Genomic DNA, 17,930 nt, shown 5'->3' on the forward strand with positions numbered 1-17,930 from the left:
ACGATCTGTCGGCCTCAAAACGCTCATTCTTGATGCCATCCCTGTGATGAGGGACCTGTCCGTGCAATCATGAACTGAGTACTTCAAATCGGTAACTTTGCTCCAAATTCGCTACTCAAGGCTCCCAACCGTCTATTCACTTTTTTTACGAGCATTCACAGAGTTGAATTACGACATGAAAAAAAAAATCTCTCAATTGGTTTTCAAGCAGTAGTTCTGTCACACCTGGGTTTGGTGATGTTTGAGAACCTTACTCTGTTTTACTTCGAGTTACACTGCAAATGCTACATGTGCACCGACCAATCAATGTCCCCTATTCCCACTTGTGCCCCATGTAGCGAATGCCGGCTGGGTTCGGGCACAGATCTCGCACGTGTTCGAGGACACATTTTGGCATGATTTCCCGCTTGGTGATGACGTTGAGCTGGTCGCTGTTTCGCTTCTTTTCTAGGTAGGCTGGGCAACGCCAGACACCTAAATTAGCCAAGCAGCCCCAAAACTTGCAGTAATACACCTTCCGTACTCCTGGGTTTTTTGAAGATGGTCGCTAACCTTCGCCCACTCTGACAGAGCCCTGAATAATTATGCAAGAACCACAGAGGCTATCTGGGCATTCCATTTCTTAATCTGCGAACAAATGGGAACATAAGAGAATAAAAACTTCGTGATACTTGCTCTCTTTTGATAAATAGCATAACATTCTAGTACCGCTACTTGCACTATTTTAAGCAAAAAAAAATTGTGATTTTGCGATTTAATTTTTGTCTTTCCCGCTTTTTTTTTTTTTTGCTGATACGCAACATATTTGTCGGCTGTCAAGGTTTCAGTTACACTTGTTGACAGAAACTAGATGCAACTGGCCACGAAGAAATGTTTTCAAAGACTGAAGATGTATAAAATATACCATTAATCGATTCACTTTTTATGGAAGTTTGTTTTTTACACTTCTTAGTTGCTTCAACGAGGCGGCCATCACTCAAGAAAACACTTGTAGTACGAACCTATATATTATGCGCAAGAAATGGTCTGACTGTGTTCATTTCGATACATGACTATATTGTCAAAATGCAATTCATTTTACATGCGTCGCCCTTTTACTGCAATATTTTAGACTTGCATTTACTCATGATTATTACTTTGAACAAAAAAAATATAGTGATACAATCACTCTTCAGTGTGTCGTTGTTAGAATGACCAATTTTTAGATCTCTGGTTAGAGCTCAAAGTTCAGATAAGAACAGCCACCTTTATTTCCTTCTGCTGTAATGTTCAAGTTTCGTTCGCTCCAGATAGATATGTGGGGTTGTAGCCAGACTTGTACACGTTACTGAAAAATAGTCAGGAATTACATTTACAATTACTCAAGGCTAAATTGTAATTTATTACAATTACAATTACCCTCCCATGAAAGTAACTGACCGTTACCACAAAAAGTAATCCGTTACTTTCGTGGCGTTACTTTTAACATTATTGTCCTCAAGTAAGGAACAAAGGGAAGAGGGCTATTAAAGTTCTTATTGTTGCCACCTGTTCCATTTAATGACGTTGAGTATTTTGTGCAACAGCTGGCTGTCGAAAGTCTCGTCAGACATTTCACGTTATTTCTTACTCAATATGTCGACTGCTACGCTTAACACCATTTGAGCTGAGGCACTGGATGGGAGCGCCATATTGTTCCTCACGAATGCTTCATGCTCTTCATTGAGCTTTTTTAGCGAAGCAAGGGAGGTACTATCTACCTCGAATGTAGAGCAAAGCTTCGTCGTTGCAGCCGTTGCCTGCTATTCGAGAGATTTAGTAGATCCTTCCGATACCTCCATTACCCGCGATAACGGTACCCGATAACGATATGATGCATACGCAAAGACGGCGGCGAAGTATCGGCTATCGTTATCGGACCGATCTACTAAAATTCTCTATTGACTAAATCGCGAAGCTGTGGAAGTCATCAATAGCAAAACATAGTTGTAACAGTAAGGTGATAATTAAATAATAAATAAGGTTTGTCTCGATATTATTCTTACTTTGGTTCTGAACAGTTCGAGCCTCACTTGAGACGTTGGTGAATAAAAAAAGTTTCCAGTATATGAATATAAGTAATAAAAGAAAAAGAAGGACACTCATAACAACAATTAATTAGAACGCCGGGTAAAACAAGGAAATGTAAACGCACGTTTGCCGTGTGCACCTTGGTGCCGTTCAAAAACGCACGGAGCACGAACCGACTGCAGTTTACTCCGGTGTTCTCCAGACAGGCGTCCACTGATGCCACGGGCAGCAAAGGGTAGAGTACTAAGTAAGCCGCGCTATGGCCCCACTCGCGAATTTCACTCTATCCTCAAGCCCAAAATATCTAGGGATGAAGGCACCCTAAGAATATCAAGTCTAGGTCAGCCACCATTATGTTTCATTTGTAAAAATATGTGCTTGAGATAAGATGCGTCCTGCTGGGGCAAAACAGGAAGAAAAAGGAAGGTTATTACCATTTTCTGAGTGCTCGCAAAAAGCTGACTCACAAAAAGGGTAGGGTACACGGAGCGTTGTCTCGTGTTGTGACATTATGAAAATGGTCCTAGTCACTATAACCGAGAAGGACATTGTTAATTCTTTTCAGTGCATTTGCCCCCTTGAGCTTCTCGAAGAGGCGCACAATCACTTGGTGTCCTCCTTTCCCCGTCTTCGATCGCAAAGAAAAAACAAAGGGACTAAAAAAAAAAGCGGAAATAGCTTGACCCCCCCCCCCCTTTTTTTTTCTTTTTTTGAAGAATTGTTCATTTGGATTTTTTGACATTGATGTTAGGGTCTAAAAAAAAATAGATTCAGGGGCTTGGTGTTGCAAAAAAAGGCTTTGCTGAACTGAGGAGTGCCAAGCCTATCTTTGCGCTGGTCGATTCGCGTGACAGTGTCACTGCACTCGAATTTACAAAAATGAAAAAAAAAGCTTTATCTAGAATGGGAGGGGGGGGGGGGGCTGGAGCTGACAAAAAAAATGTAACGGATTACAACGAATCCGTTACTTCAAAAATGTAAGGGAATTACTTTAAAATTACTGTAGAAAATATGTAATTATTCCGTTACTAAATTACTGATAAATGTAAGGGATTACAAGTAATTTCGTTACTTGTAACGGATTACGTACAAGTCTGGTTGTAGCGTATGTGACCGCATGCGGAAGTGTCTGAGTGTGTTTTAGAACTGCAGAAATAGAGTAAAAAAAAGAAGAAAAGCGAGTTTTCCCAGCTCCTATCTAGCCTGCGTAACTAATCCCTGATGTTTGGGATTGAAGCAAAGAAACTTGAAGGGTTACAGAGATTTTGTCGGGGGGGGGGGGGGGGGGGGGGTAAGCCCATTAGCACTCGTGCGAGAAGGCCGTAAAAAGCGAGGAGGAAAATGGAAGAGGAAAGGGGAGGAGAAAAAGAAAGAGAAGAGGGGGAGTCTTCTTTCACGTTGATGAAAATTTTGAGCGCACCCCTTTAAGTTAAGAAATTCAGAATAAGGACGGCAATGTATAAAACGAGGAAGTATTTTAAAACTTCATTCCAGTTTTTTTTTTCTTAATTTGATGAAGATGGCGGATTGAAGAGGAAAGAGAAATATATGCGTGGCATACCCAAAGTCTCCAACCCGCCCCCCCCCCCCCCCCCCCCCCCCGCCCTCCCTTTTTTTCCACCTAAAAAAATATAGCGACAAAATGAAAGGTCAGGGGTTTGAAAATTTGCACACACCTAAAATATCTTTTTCTTTTTTTTTTGGTCGGACTTTCCGACGGTTGGTTAATTATATTCGCAAGGTGTCCCACCATTTCTCGCTAAGTGCACTTCCTCCGACCTAATTTATTGGTACAATTTTGTTTTACGACTCAAGAAGTTATGTTTACTTTTACTCATCTTACTTCTCATTCTAACGAGTATTTTTTACTTCATCCGCTTCTGTATAATGAGGTAGAGGAGAAGTCAGTTTTCATCACATGCTGAACGGAACACTTCTAGCATATTTATGATATGATATTAAAAATGGGGAAGCAAACGGAGTTGGAAACTTCGCGGAGCGATAAATTAAAAGCGAGTTGCTTAATCATATGCGGCGGTGTAATGAGAAACTCGGTATATTAATTACCGCGTTCATCTTGGCATATTTGATCTGTTTCAAAAGAATGAATTACTTTCACATATGTCCCACTAGCGTGTCCCACTAGCTTGTCCCAAGCGGACCTTCAGTGGTAAAGCGAGCCGGAAGAATCTTCAACTCAACATAGAAAGCTCAAACTTTCAGCGATGTGCATTGAAAAGGTCAGTTTTCCGGTGTGAAATTTCAAAGATTAGCTCTCCGCCTGTAAAAATATTAGAGCAAAAAAGCTACCAAAGTTTACGTTAGTCACGTCCGCAGATGATCAAGTTAACGAAACTATGAACTTGTGCCGCCATCTACCGATAGGCGCAGCGAGCTGACGACGCGCTATGTTGCATTGATCTCTGTGGTAGTAGGCTGGATCGTGGATCGGGAGCCTGAAGGTCGAAAAACCGGCGGCCATTGCTTGACACCAGCCCAAACATGCAAGTCTATGGGTAGACTTAATAGAAATCAATTATTGAAGCTTGTGCGAAGTGGGTTGTAGAGGAAGCAACTTGTCAGTCTCGGCCGTCTGCTGCCATCGAAGTATTCTAGCAAGGTTCCACTGGCGTCCTGCGATCGTTTCTCAAGATTTTTGAACTATACGTAGAAGCGATAGAAACAAAAGCAATCATAACCGAGGTGGCATGTGCACCGCGCAAGCTGCATGAAGAAACACAATCCCACAATGTATTGCTTACGCAGTTCTTCGCGCTCGTTGGAAACAAAAATCGTGCCTCGTACGCGATCTGCAATCCTTCGTAAGCAAAATATAAAAGTGCATCGGAGCAAACCATTCTGGCTGCCCGCGTGACGGCGTGGATCCCCCTGGCTGCTCGCGGGGTTTGTGGAAACCGTGGGGGAAGTTAACAGCAGATAGAAAGGTATTTGCTTCTAAAACTTAAATGAATTGACAGCAAACAAAATTGTTACCATTTCTAGAAAACTTTGTAGAAGTTCGGTCGTCAAAAATAAAATATAAGTAAAAAATCTCACTTGTTCAAGTTTTTTTTTCTTATGGTTTAACACAATTGTTGGTGTCAAACAATGGCCGCCGGTGGTGCTACTCGACCCCAGCCAATCAAGCCTCGATCCGCGATCCAGCCTAGTGAAATAGATATCAGTGCTCTGTTGTCTGTTCACGGTGCCTATCGGAAGATGACGCAGCAAGTTTAAAAGGTCAGTAAGTCGGTCGTCTTGGAACGCGCGTTGAATGAACTTTGGCAAGTTTTTCAGCTTACATTTTTTTACAGGACAAAAACTGCGCCTCGAAATTTCACACTATAAACTTTACCAGTTCAATGTACATTCGGTGAAAGTTCAAATCATGTATGGGAGGGTGCCGATGTTTCCGACTTGCTTTACAGCGGGAGGTCCGCTTGGGACATCCTCTACTTCGAAAGAACCGTCATCCTAGTCAAGCCCTCACACTCTAAGAAAAAGTGAGCACCCCCCCTAGTAATCATGCGTTTTGACGGCTGTAACTACCCCACAGGCTTACTTAACTACCCTCTGGGCACGAGCCATTGAGCGTTACCACCCTGTTGGCAAGTGACAAGCGTGGGGTAGTCACGTCTTATAATCTCTTGAATTGCACATTCAAGTACATGCAGCCGTTCAATAGTAAAAGTCGCTTCAAAAAACTCAAAAAGTACTTGAAACTTGTTTTCTTTGTGCGTTGGTTACCATTTATTCAAATTTGAACCGGTCGAAACAGGCGTGTGGCTCAGTTCGCCTAAACTGGCAGAAAACAAACATGCAAAAGAGTACAGGCAACCTTGGCAGGCACCTAATAAAACCCGAGGCAGATAAAAGGTATCGCGGTTGTCCGTTTTGGTTCCGTCGCGGGTTTTACCATGTACCGCTTGTAAACAGTTGGCAGCTGGCGTCGTGCTCGAGGAATTTAACCAACTCTCTAGAAAAGCACAGGAAGTTACGCACAGGCGTGAGTTGAGTGGAATGTTCGCCGGACGAGATACTCTTGTCACCTTTTATTGTGCGGCTCAGTAAAGAGCGTGATCTCGTTAAAGGTGTGATCGGTCAGTTCTGCGTGCAGATCAGTTGCAAATGGCCTCCTCGGTTCCGCCGAACTTGCACGCCTGTCATACACAATTGTTTTTGCTTTCAAGTGCAGTGCAGTATTAAGCATTAAACACCACGACTGAGGCCGAACAGGACGAACGTACACAGATATCTGGGATCATGCCTGTGTATTTGAGTATTTCTCTGTCTTGGGATATATGATTCGCCTTCACTGGCTCATTTGGCACATTTTATCGAGCATACTCGATAAAAAATGCTTCAAACAAGTGTGTGTCATCCAAGGTGGAGTACTTTGAAGGGGACTAGGATTTCAGGCCTTTCGGCACGCGTTCCTGTTACTTATATAAAGGATTCCAAGTAAATTTCCAAAAATAAGGCGTTGGCAAACATACACGTAGTATTCGGTTTAGATTTTTTTTTTTTTTTAGAAAAGGTACTGCTGGAGAAGCCAGCAGGTGCAGCGCAGAGAACTATATTCTCGGCGTTCTTTGAAGCTTGAGGCCGGTTCAGACACTTGAGTTTGAATGCGTTTGACAGCGTTGCGTCGAGAACCGAAAGCGATTCACCGGCACATCTGTGCTTCGTATGAAGCGTGGAATCCAATCAAGAAATCGTCTTGGAACGCGATATAAGCAGCAGGGATGTCCTGGTTTCTCACTGCTGCAACGCAGTCAAACGCAACTGTCTGAACCAGGCTTCAGATAATTTAGCATACGTATTTCGCGTTCGCTGTAGGTGAAGGCACGGGCCCGAAAACGGCAATTCTGCACTGTCCTCTTGGCGCGAGCGCGAGCGCATAGAACGCATATTGGAAAGACACGAGCGAAAAGAAGAAAACTGAAACAACGCTTCGGGGAGGACCGGCGGACGGGCTTCGCTAGAATCACCTGCGCGCGCTCAGTGTACTCAACATTTACTCAACCGCCGCTGAAGTCATTCGGATATGTAAAAAGAGAAAAGAAAATGCATCAGCAAGTTCAGAAAGTTATGATAGCTGAAATTGGTTTCGATAATTAATACAATTAATTAAACAGGCTTCTGTATACTCGAAGTGTAGGCAAGCGAGAAAACGAAACTGATCAAAACGTGGCGTGTAGCGACTATTCAATTTGATTTATAAGGCGCAGTTCACTTTTTCAATGAATTACATAAGAGATACGAGCGCTTTCCAAAGGGCAGTAGAGGAAAATAATACATACGGATAGATCTTGCACAGTCTTTTCGTATTTATGCAAATTATGACAGTGGTCACCATCCTAATCGGTCACAGAAAATACAGCAGTATATAAGCTGGTGGTGTCGACTACTCGTGTATATAGGAATGTCAAGTGACAATAACTTATGTTGTACCTTGTGCTGTTTGTGACCGCGTTCATGTATAATATTGCATGGCGTCTGCATGTCGCGTATGTGTGAAATGTGGTGTTGAATATGTAGTACGTGCATGTCAAGCGACGCGCTCAGAGCAAAGACTGTTGGTTTCTTTTTTCTTAGTTTTAGCGCTGTCCGTTAGGTGGCGCGTGTCGCCGCCCAATTCAAGGAGTCGCGCTTATGTGTCTACTTATTTGAGTGAACAGCATGGAGGCGCTCGATAGCTCCACGGAGCAGCCACAAAGGGTTCGGCTCTCGGCCTCTCGTCCCAGTGGGATCAGTGGATCAGTCCCATAGCCAGTTGAATCGGTGTTCCGTGCGTTGAATAGTGCGTGCACAGACGTGGTGGGGATTACCAGGGACTTGAAAGTGGATAACGAATGCTAACAGGTGAGCAGGAGCGTTGAACGATCGAAACCGACGCCGCTTGAATCGGTGATGCCTCGCCTCGCCGCTGTCAACCGAAAACGCCGGATCACTTGCGGCAAGCACAGCAAGCAGATCCTCTGTTCCTTCAAGACATCATTTCATTTGTCGCTATACGATTCCTTCTTTGAATGTTTTCTGGCCGCGGAGTAAATGCAGCCGGCCGCGCCAAAAGCAGTCGCGGACCAACCCCCTCGAATGCCCCCCCTCACATCGCCGCCCCTCGTTATAGGCGTGGTGCCGGTGCTTCGAGGCGCGTTTTGGAGTGTTTTAGTGCGCACGGAAGGCAGCGAAGGGGCATGCGCACTTGAGTATCGTACTTTAGCAAAAAGCAGTCCAGCTCGCTAGGCCTTACTCGTATTGCTCCACTGTCGCTTGCCAGCCGCCATGTTGCTTTTGGGGGGGGCTCACTGTGACTACTTGTTGATTTCATGCCGCGTGACTACGCATGGGGTCGTTAGTATTGCTAAGAGGGGTAGCTATATCTTTGACGGCTTCTGACTACCCCAAATGTAGTACCCTACGACTACCCTTTTGTTGAGAGTGCAGAGTACTGTTTTTGTTTTATGTCATCTTAGATGCGCGAATTAGAACTGCTCTTATTTCCGCGTACCTTCTTACACTTCCGGTACCGGAGTGGTATAAATCTAGGACCACTGAGTAAGATACGCTTCAAAGTAACGACACTTCAGCCATGGATAAATAGATGGATGGATGCATGGATGAATGCTAACGATCGTGTGCTTTATAACGGGCGGTAGCTTGCGCCGCCTATCCTAGCAACCAGTTTCCAGCCATTTTTTTATTGTAACAATCGCCAATTGAGCCCGCTCTGCACTATAAAAGCACCGAAATGGCGGTGCCCAAAACACAATTTCATAATAGAGTTCCCATACACTAAGCATAGCGTAAATAACCGCATTGTGCTTGTTTTTACCTCAAGAACCGTAGCAAAAAAAAAAAATATATATATATATATCGGCTCTTGGCGGATTATTACTAGTTTCCCTCTATCTAGAAAATAAGATATATGCAGTAGAAATATTGATTAGATATATGTTATCTCATCAAGACGTAGACCTTTGAACACCAAAAGCATTGCTCTTTCCACCAACAACCAAATCTTGAAGGAACTACTTCTCGCGGCGTATGAACAAAGCGCTAAACCAGGGGGCCGGGGAAGAACCCAACAGACTATACGTTCAACCGAAAGGTTCATAAACGCCGTCAAGACATGAAACAGAACTTTGGCCATACCTGACAAAACTGTCACACGTAGAACTAAAACACGCTTTGGGTCGGTAAATCTCGGTAAATTAGTGTTCCGAGACCCAAATACCACGACTTCCGACGAGAACTCCACTGGCTGTCTCTATAATCACATGATTGCTTACGCCAGCCAGTTAGAGTGAGGCGCGATTGAGTCCTGCTGTGGTGGTCTACCAAGTGCGCTAAATTTGGTTGGCGATACAGTCATGTCTCGTTAATATGGACTCCGTTAATATGGATAAGCCGCTATACGGACACCACTTTCGGGGACAAACTGGGAAAATACGTGCATTATTGTCTCGTTAATATGGACAACTCACATTATGGACGATTTTTTACGGGAACGGAGGTGTCCATATTAGCGAGACATCACTGTACATGGCCCGCCAAATGTAGTTTACGTTGGTCACGTGATAGCCACCGCCATATCACTCGCTCACGTGACGCTTGAGATGTCACTTTCATATTGTTTTATTTATGCCGGTTACACTTTTGCGCTGATTTCTTTTTATATTACAGCTTTAAACGTACGCCATGTTAAAACATTTGAAATCAAGCACCGTGCATCCAAGCAATGGCTGCCAAGAGGTAAATAATTAAACCTGAACATTTGGCAGATATCTGTCTGATTGGGTAAAACATAGGAAATAAAGGAACTCCAACCAATCCCTACAAAACTAGCCCCCGTCAACTCTCCTCTGCTGATCTTCAAAGAATTGTAGCCGTCCCCAAAGAACACCCAAGTTGGTTCTGTAACGTTATGCTCCTAGTTGTGTAAGGATTGGATGGAGTTCATGCATTTCCTAAATGGATGCCAATGGCACCAGCGATTGGCTCCCGGTCCCCGGTGCAGCCGATATACTTACATAGAGATAAGAGCTGTAAATAGAGATGAATTAATATATGAAGGATGTACGCTATTAGCGGCGAGATGTTTTAGTGGCGCCCTCCTATGGTTACCTTTCGTGACGTCATTACTTTGCGAACAACAAGTTCGATGGTGTTTGTAATGAGCATGGTAGAAGCTTGAAATCATTGCGATCTTCAAGGAACACTACCAACACCGTTGGAATGGAAGCTCTTCCATTTCTCTTATTTCCGTCGATGAGAAATCCTTTGCTGACGTCATAGTCAGCATTCGGCCAATCGCGGAAGGCCGACCACAGCGACGCTTTCGATCGCTCGCGTCGCCAATATCGTTTAAGCCGGACGCTTGCTTGCGTCACATGACGAACGTTTTTAATGGTGAATTACCACAGGGCCCTTTGCGTCTGCTTATCCCGTCCTTGACGCGTCGACATCTCACAGCTAGCAGACGCACTACGGTTCTAGATTTGCCACGCAATTACGTTGAGCTTTTGAACGTTTGCCACTTGTGGCACTGACGATGACGCAAGGCTCAGGTTTTGGTAATCAGTTCCAGTTTAAGAACAGCCGGTAAACACCCCTCCTACATTATTCATTACTTTTTCTTTTTTAGAAGGGCGAAAAGAGAGGAAGCGAAAGTGGAGGGGAGAAAACAACGAATCATTGCGAGCAATGAACTTCGTGGGAAGAATTTGTCCCGCTCTTAACATGCTACAAACTACAGTCGGTTTCTATTCCAGTTCACTTACGGGATTGGACGCGACGATCTCGAATCTTCCGGGACCGGGGAACTCGTTCCAGATGAGGACGTAGTCGATGGCGATGCTAGCGATGCCGTACAGCAACAGGCTTGTGCACAGGTGCTTGTGCATCAGGATCCGCTGGATCTTCAGTTGACTGCACAGGCGTCGAGGGGAGAGTCGGAGGCGCGCTCATAGAGCTTTTCCCCTTTTCACTTTAAATTCAACCACTGCCAACGCCGCGATCACGTGGAGCCACCCATAAAGTCTCTTGATACTTCTTTTTGCAAGTAACGACCACCACTACAAATTACAAAGGACATTCCGTTCGAACGAAATAGGTTCATTCAGTTCAGTCTTCGGCTGTGCGGCGTCATTCGCTTCCTAAAACTTGCACCGTCACGCAATCCGCGTTTCAAAAACATGTCGCTACTTCCAGGAAGCTCTTATCTAGGAACTTTAGCCTCTCAAACAGCGACAAAAATGCATTGTCACGGCGCTCGTGTTCTTTCGAGGCTTGTTATTACACTCAAGCGCAAAAAAAAAAAAGAGAAATAAGCGCACAATATACGATCATGTACGTCAAACTGGATCTAACGCATTTTAAATAGACTACAAAAGAGAAATCAGTTGCTTATACATAATGCGATAGTTTTATTGACTACAAGAACGCGAGTTTTGCGACGTCTTATTGAGCATTCTCAACCCACGACATTGCGGCCGGTATTAGCCAAAACAACGACGAGCTAAAAAAAGAAAAAAAAACGCCGAAGCGCGGATTACGGCACAAGAGGCCTGGACATCATTTATCAGTCAAGCCAAGCTTTTCCTAAGCTGTAACTATACACCAACACAGTGTTTACAAACAAGCAAGCCTTTCCTTCACCAAGTGTGGGCAGTGCGCCTGCGCAGAAACCTAATTCGGGAGGAGTGAATCATCTGCGCATGCGCGGCGCTGACAACAGCGCCCCAGCAGTGGCGTGACGTCAGTGAGTTGAGTTGGTCTATAGACCGTTTCCTGTTGAGACGCAGCCGACGCTAGGAGCTGATGGGACCGATCAGACAGCGTCAAAAGCGCGCCATCATGCTGTTCGTCAAGCTTACGTACGTGTTCTGTCATCGCTGCATTAATCATAAACAATAAAGGACCCTTGACTCGCGTTTTCTGATGCTGCTGGATTCATCCCATTAGCTTGTAGCGTCGGTTGCGTCTGGACTAAAGCTGAAACAAAGTGCAAAGTGTCCGCCCCCCCCCCCCCCCTCTCCGACACACACACAGAAAAAGCGTTTTTCTTCTTTTTTTTTTATTCCAAAAATAAACTACGCTTCGCCGAACGCTCATTTTCCGCCTCAATGTAGCCTTAGCCGTCCGAGCCAGAAGTAAAAGTTTCAGAACAAACGGTTACCCGATTGAAAAGTTATAACGAATTTTCTGAAATTTTCAATCGGAAGAAGGCGGCCAATGGACCTTTCATAATGCATGCAGCTGAATAGCACTAGTTTCCGAAAACGGGAAGAAACGGGCGCTATTTTCCCGTTGAAAGTTTCAGAAAGCCACCCATAACTTCTGACCGAGATAACGATTAGTTATGAAACTTTCGCATATGGTTCGGGCCGCCAGCCGTATATTTGGGCGGAGAATGCTTGTTTGGCAATACGTAGAACACTGTATTTATTCGGTTAGAAATACACTTTTAATTTTTTTGGAACAATCTGGTGTATTGGTGGTATATTGGCTCTATGACCGTGCGTCTATGGAACGAACGTTTATGTACAAGAATTGTTCAAAGAGTGTGGGACATCTTGTAAATCCTGAGATGGGGAACGATAAAAACGGACGAACACAACAAAATCTCAAACGTGTTCGTCCGTTTTTTGTGTTCGCCCGTTTCTTTATCGCTCCCCATCTCAGGGTTTACAAGATGTCGATTAAATACCAGCTCGCCTGCACTCTCTCACTGCTTACAAGTGTGGGACGTTTAATTTCACCAAAGACAGAAAAGAGTAGAAAGCAATGCTTCTAACTTCCTCTGCTTTTTTTTTTTTCTTTTTAAATAAATTATTTAAATAGTGACCCGCATCAATATGTTTTCAGTGTAATATTACAGTGGCTTAAAGGGGGTAGTGTAACGAACGAAACCGGAGAAGCGGCACAGCGTTGGAAGAGAGACGCGGGTGGTGCTGGCGCTTGCAGCACCGTCGTTCCGGCTATGGCTCCGGCTTGGCCGCTTGGTCAGCTTGGCTCCAGCCCGCTCCGGCCGATATTCAGCTGTCGACTACACTGTCCTCTGCTAGTTTCACATTTTTATTCACATTCAAACACAAATCATGTCGTTGGAAGTTCACTGGAAACAAAGAATTGTTTTTGAGGTGTTTATATTAGTTATGTAGCGTGTTAGGGTGCCTCTTTCTGCCGGCCAATTGAGGTACCCTAACGGAGCTGGGGATCAAAGCGCCACCTACACCGTCTTTCAAGAAGCGGCCGTTCCCGATGCGTGGAGGAGGCTACGCGGCAACTGCACTACCCCCTTTAAGCCACTGTAGTACTATCAAAACGGCTCTGAGAACCGTTTGCATTTAGGCCCATATGCCTAAACGTTCACCATAAAACATGCTACAAATTCTAGGACCAAACACTTGTCTAGAAATATTGATTTAAAATATGTATATCTATATAAAAGGATAGAAGGGTATGCACTTGGGCTAGTTGGTGATCCATGTTTGTGAGGGTAAAGCGTTAAAAACAACGGACGAGTAAAAGAACGCTCTGTGTTGTTCGTTTCTTTTACTCGTCCGTTGTTTTTCGCGCTTTTACGCTCACAAACATGTATATCTGTATATAGTTTTTTGCGGCTGTTCCTTTTTTTCTTTTTTTTTTATTAAACCATTTTTAGTTGAAAAAGGACGTATTAAAGACAGAGGGGTTCCAACATCTGTTCCAATAGATTAGCGTGATCTCATCGCTAGCGTTAACATTCTTGATGTGCGGGTCCCCCGCTAGTCCCGACAAACAGAAACGATCAACAGCGACAAGTCTCAAACCAGATTTTTGGCGATTTGACAAATTTTGTAGAATTAAGGAGGCTATGCTCAAACACGAGCATCACACACGCGAGGATATTTTTTGGCAGACTTGTTCACTGGTACGCACTTCACGAGGACCGAACGACTAAACGCCTACCAAAGGTGCCATCGCAAGAATGCTGCATGTGTTGGAGGCTTGTTCGTATCGGTTGTTTTTGTATGTCGCTCTAGTGGGACTGGGGCGTAAGAAAACCGGTGGTTGTGGCGTTGTGGCTTTCCCTTCCACTGCAAAGGTTAGGAATGACGCAGTGCTATTCGGTTCGATCCGGAATCGGCACGTCCCTATACTTCGTGTCTCCTTAAGTCCCGACGCGCCAACGTTACCAGCTGATCGGACCAATCAGACAGCGTCAAAAGCGCACCGTCATGTCTACGTACGTGTTTTATCAGCGTTCAACCAATCATAAACAAGAAAAGGCCCAGTAATTTGCGCTTTTGATGCTGCATGATTAGGCCCATTCCTTCGGAGCGTTGGCTGCTTCTGGACTTAAGCTAAAACGAAGAATAATTATTAATTAAGGACCTGCATAAGAAGATGGCATGAGCGAAAACGTGATAGATTTTTTTTTTAATTGTTTTGCGCATGCGCATGCTCTTTTCCCACCAAGCGGCAGACAGCCGCGTTTGATTAAGGAGGAACGGGCAAAGGAAAATGTGCGACGACACCTGCTCATGCAAGCAGCCAGGGCGTTGCTTTCAAGTCCCTTTCAAGTAGGTTCATACGGAAGCCGCTAACGCCGCTGTATCCTGCAAACATTTTGTTGTTTTTATCTGTTGGCTTTTTAATTTGTCTCCAGTAACTAGTGTCACCTTAGCATGAACGAACCGCAAATGCGATGCACCGTTCACCTTAAAGCTGAGACTAGAAGCTCCCCCTTCAGCGCGAGCTTGCTGGCTTTTGCAGCGCTTCGTTTGCGCGTGTCTGCGCGTTCACACTGTCTTGGCAAGGGCAGAAAGCTCGCGCCGAAGGCGGAGCTTCTACTGTCAGCTTAAGGCCACGGTCCCACTGAATCTGGGAATTTAGATACTTTTTGGCAGGTCATTACTCATCTCCTTTTAAATCCTGTTTTCTGGGATTGGTGTCATTCGAAAGGCAATGCAATCCTCTTTCATTTGATATTATGTGTGTATTGGTTTATACTGCTCATGCGCATTTGTAGCGTTGCGAATATGATGGCGCGAACCCTCACTTGCTCCGCTAGTTCATGTTTTACGAACGATCCATTAAAGATAACACGGTTCCAATATAGCAGTTTTGTTAAGATGATGTCGGAGCAGAATGTGACGATACACTTTTTTGGTATTTGCACTACTTTGTTTTTTTCATCCCTCCAAATATTGTCCTAAAATTGACATATTTCAGCACAAATATGTTTTTAATGACAACCGTTAGGACAATGAAATTAGCTACAGATGTAGTGCTTATAATTGGTAATATGCATAAAAACATTTAATGTTGTGTAAAATTTTTTTGTTTAGATATTTTATATCAAACGTAGCACTTTTTTGTGCTTCGAGTCATGGTACTTCAAATGCCACTTAGGAAATAATTAAACTATGATAAAATCTTTTATAACATTTAGAGCTACAATGGTTGCCCAAGAGGTGGACGATGGCTTTTTTTCATTTTCAAAGTCATAACGCTCCAGGAGCCCTTCAAACTTACCTGTTTTTGACGCATATCTTTTTTAGACATCACACAGATTTACTGGCATCTAATAATATTTATTGTTTGGAATAGATACACATTCCGATGTACTAAATGTTCACAATGATCTTGCTTTGGTTTTTTAATAGGTGTAGAGCTTAGCTAATTTTAAAAACAATTAAAAACTGTTTGGGTGTTTTGTTGCGCTACCTGGCGGATGGCAGACAAACTGCTGATTTCTAATGTTCAAAAAATTCCCGAGGGCGGCGTTGGCGTCTGTATCATCATCAATCTCCGTGTCTTTTTACCTTCGCATTTAAAAAATATATTGCAAGATTTACTATCGATAAATAAATGATTTACGTACTGGGTCAGGTTCATAAATCTAAAACAAATAATTAGACAAGCGTAGCGTGATATAATGTCTTCATTATTCGATATGATTGAAATCAATAAACAATAAAGACGAAGAGGAAAAGAATACACCCGAGTTCACTTCATGCCTAGAGTCACTAAATGAGCTGCGCTTAGAGTATCAGAACTCCGTTCCCCAACATTGTTTTGGGCGCCGCCATTTTGGGTCTTGTGCAGAGCAAACGCAACTGCCGATCGTCATGATTCAAAAGTGCGACTTCTTCAGCATTAGATCCGGTGTCAGGAAGCTGATGCAATATTGCTTTGCTCTGTCGCGGAGTGTTTAAATATTTGTGGAGGACGGAAAACCGTTTTCTGTGATTTTAGAAAAAGCTTTAGATAACTGGCAACCGTGATTTTAAGTCACAATATGGCCAAGTGTCTCTACTCTGAAGCGTAGCTAATTTAGTGGCACTAGCGGGAACAGTGAGGAAGAAGCAGGCGTCAAAAGGTAGTGGTTTGTGGAACCCACGGGGCTTACGTCATGGCGCCTTCATGTATTACAAGCTCCTTGAACAAGGGCATGAATAGTATCATTAAATAAGCTACGTTTCAGAGTAACGACACTTGGGCATGTTGTGACTTAAAATCATGGTTGCCAGATATCTGAAGCTTTATCTAAAATCACAAAAACGCTTTTCCGTCCTCCACAAATGTTTAAACAGTCCGCGACAGAGCAAAGCAATATTGCATCAGCTTCCTGACACCGGATCTAATGCTGAGGAAGTCGCACTTTTGAATCATGACGATCGGCAGTTGCATTTGCTCTGCACAAGACCCATAATGGCGGCCTTCACAACACTGTCGGGGTAGAGAGTGCTGATACTCTAAACGCAGCTCATTTATTGGCTCTAGTTCCCGCAAAACTCCTTTTCCCTGACTGAAACTGAAAATAAATATGAACAATACACCATTATTATAGCTTATTTAGTTATAACCAACTACACATAATGAGAGGAGGAAGCGGCTGGGTAGGAGAAACGCGGGTTTTAAGTGCGACCGTTCTAACCGTCTCAAAAGAGAGAACGCGCGAGCTTTCGCTGGTTTAAAAAAGGCATCCAAAGAAAAGAGGCGGCACGCTGTGTTCTTTGTGTTTATGCGTCTAATTGCAAATTGTTGTGTGTATGTTTATACAGCCGGAAGTTAGTCCGCCTCATTGGGCGTCTAGTGTCTCAGCTGCAGATGAGCAATTTAGCCAGTGCCGTGCAACCGAAAACCTGGGGTCTTTAACGTGCACCACGCAGTAGGGATACACGACCGCACGCCGGTACGATGCTCTTCCAGATCGAAACGGGCAGGGGCGGGGAGGGTTCTGCAGTGGTCCGAGCTGGTGTGCGCTAGATCATGCACTCGGCCACCGACCCCCCCCCCCCCCCCCCCCCCCCCCCCCCCCCCCTTTGTGCGTCTAATTTATATACAGGTATAAGTATTTGAAGATCGACGATGGACGTCGATGGTCTCGAGGTAATGTAACGTAATAACATTATATAAATAATAAGTTTCTTGAAGGACTGAACGACTCAATTTTTCAATTCTTGGATTGTAATATGGCGGCAGCCTATTGTACTTACTGTTGATGAAGAGCAATATGAGGTGACGAGGTAATGATTAAATGATGAGGCTCTATAAGGACGACGACATTAGTGGGTGTCGAACCACAACGTTCAGTGCCTGACTTGTTTCAAGTATCGTGTACCCAAAGACTTTCTTCACCCGTAACAGAATATGGTAGAATCAATGAGGATGCTGCTTTACAACTGTACGTGGGACAGAAAAACTGCACTGTGCAGAAGCGCGGCTTATTCGTTAATATGAGGGACGGAGTTCTAGCAGCATTCCCTGATTGACTACTTGAAACAAATGGCCTCGTTGACGTAAAGTGTCCCCGTTCCAAAAGATTCTTGAAGCATACTTAAACCGCAAAGGAGTATGAGGCAAAAAATAAGAAAAAGGAGCCT

The 17,930-nt window shown here is 44.1% G+C and overlaps 1 protein-coding gene across 1 annotated transcript in view; it reads right to left on the reverse strand.

The window, feature by feature from the left end:
• The window catches only part of LOC8052370 (calcitonin gene-related peptide type 1 receptor), a 234,410-nt gene that overhangs the window by 158,958 nt on the left and 57,522 nt on the right, over nucleotides 1-17,930 (reverse strand). The window contains exon 6 of the mRNA XM_040216633.1: nucleotides 10,836-10,983. Within this exon, the coding sequence (XP_040072567.1) occupies nucleotides 10,836-10,983 (148 nt within the window). The remainder of the gene's footprint in view (nucleotides 1-10,835; nucleotides 10,984-17,930) is intronic.

Source organism: Ixodes scapularis, unplaced genomic scaffold (genome assembly GCF_016920785.2).
Source record: "Ixodes scapularis isolate PalLabHiFi unplaced genomic scaffold, ASM1692078v2 PGA_scaffold44__24_contigs__length_19508400, whole genome shotgun sequence".
Taxonomy (NCBI): domain Eukaryota; kingdom Metazoa; phylum Arthropoda; class Arachnida; order Ixodida; family Ixodidae; genus Ixodes; species Ixodes scapularis.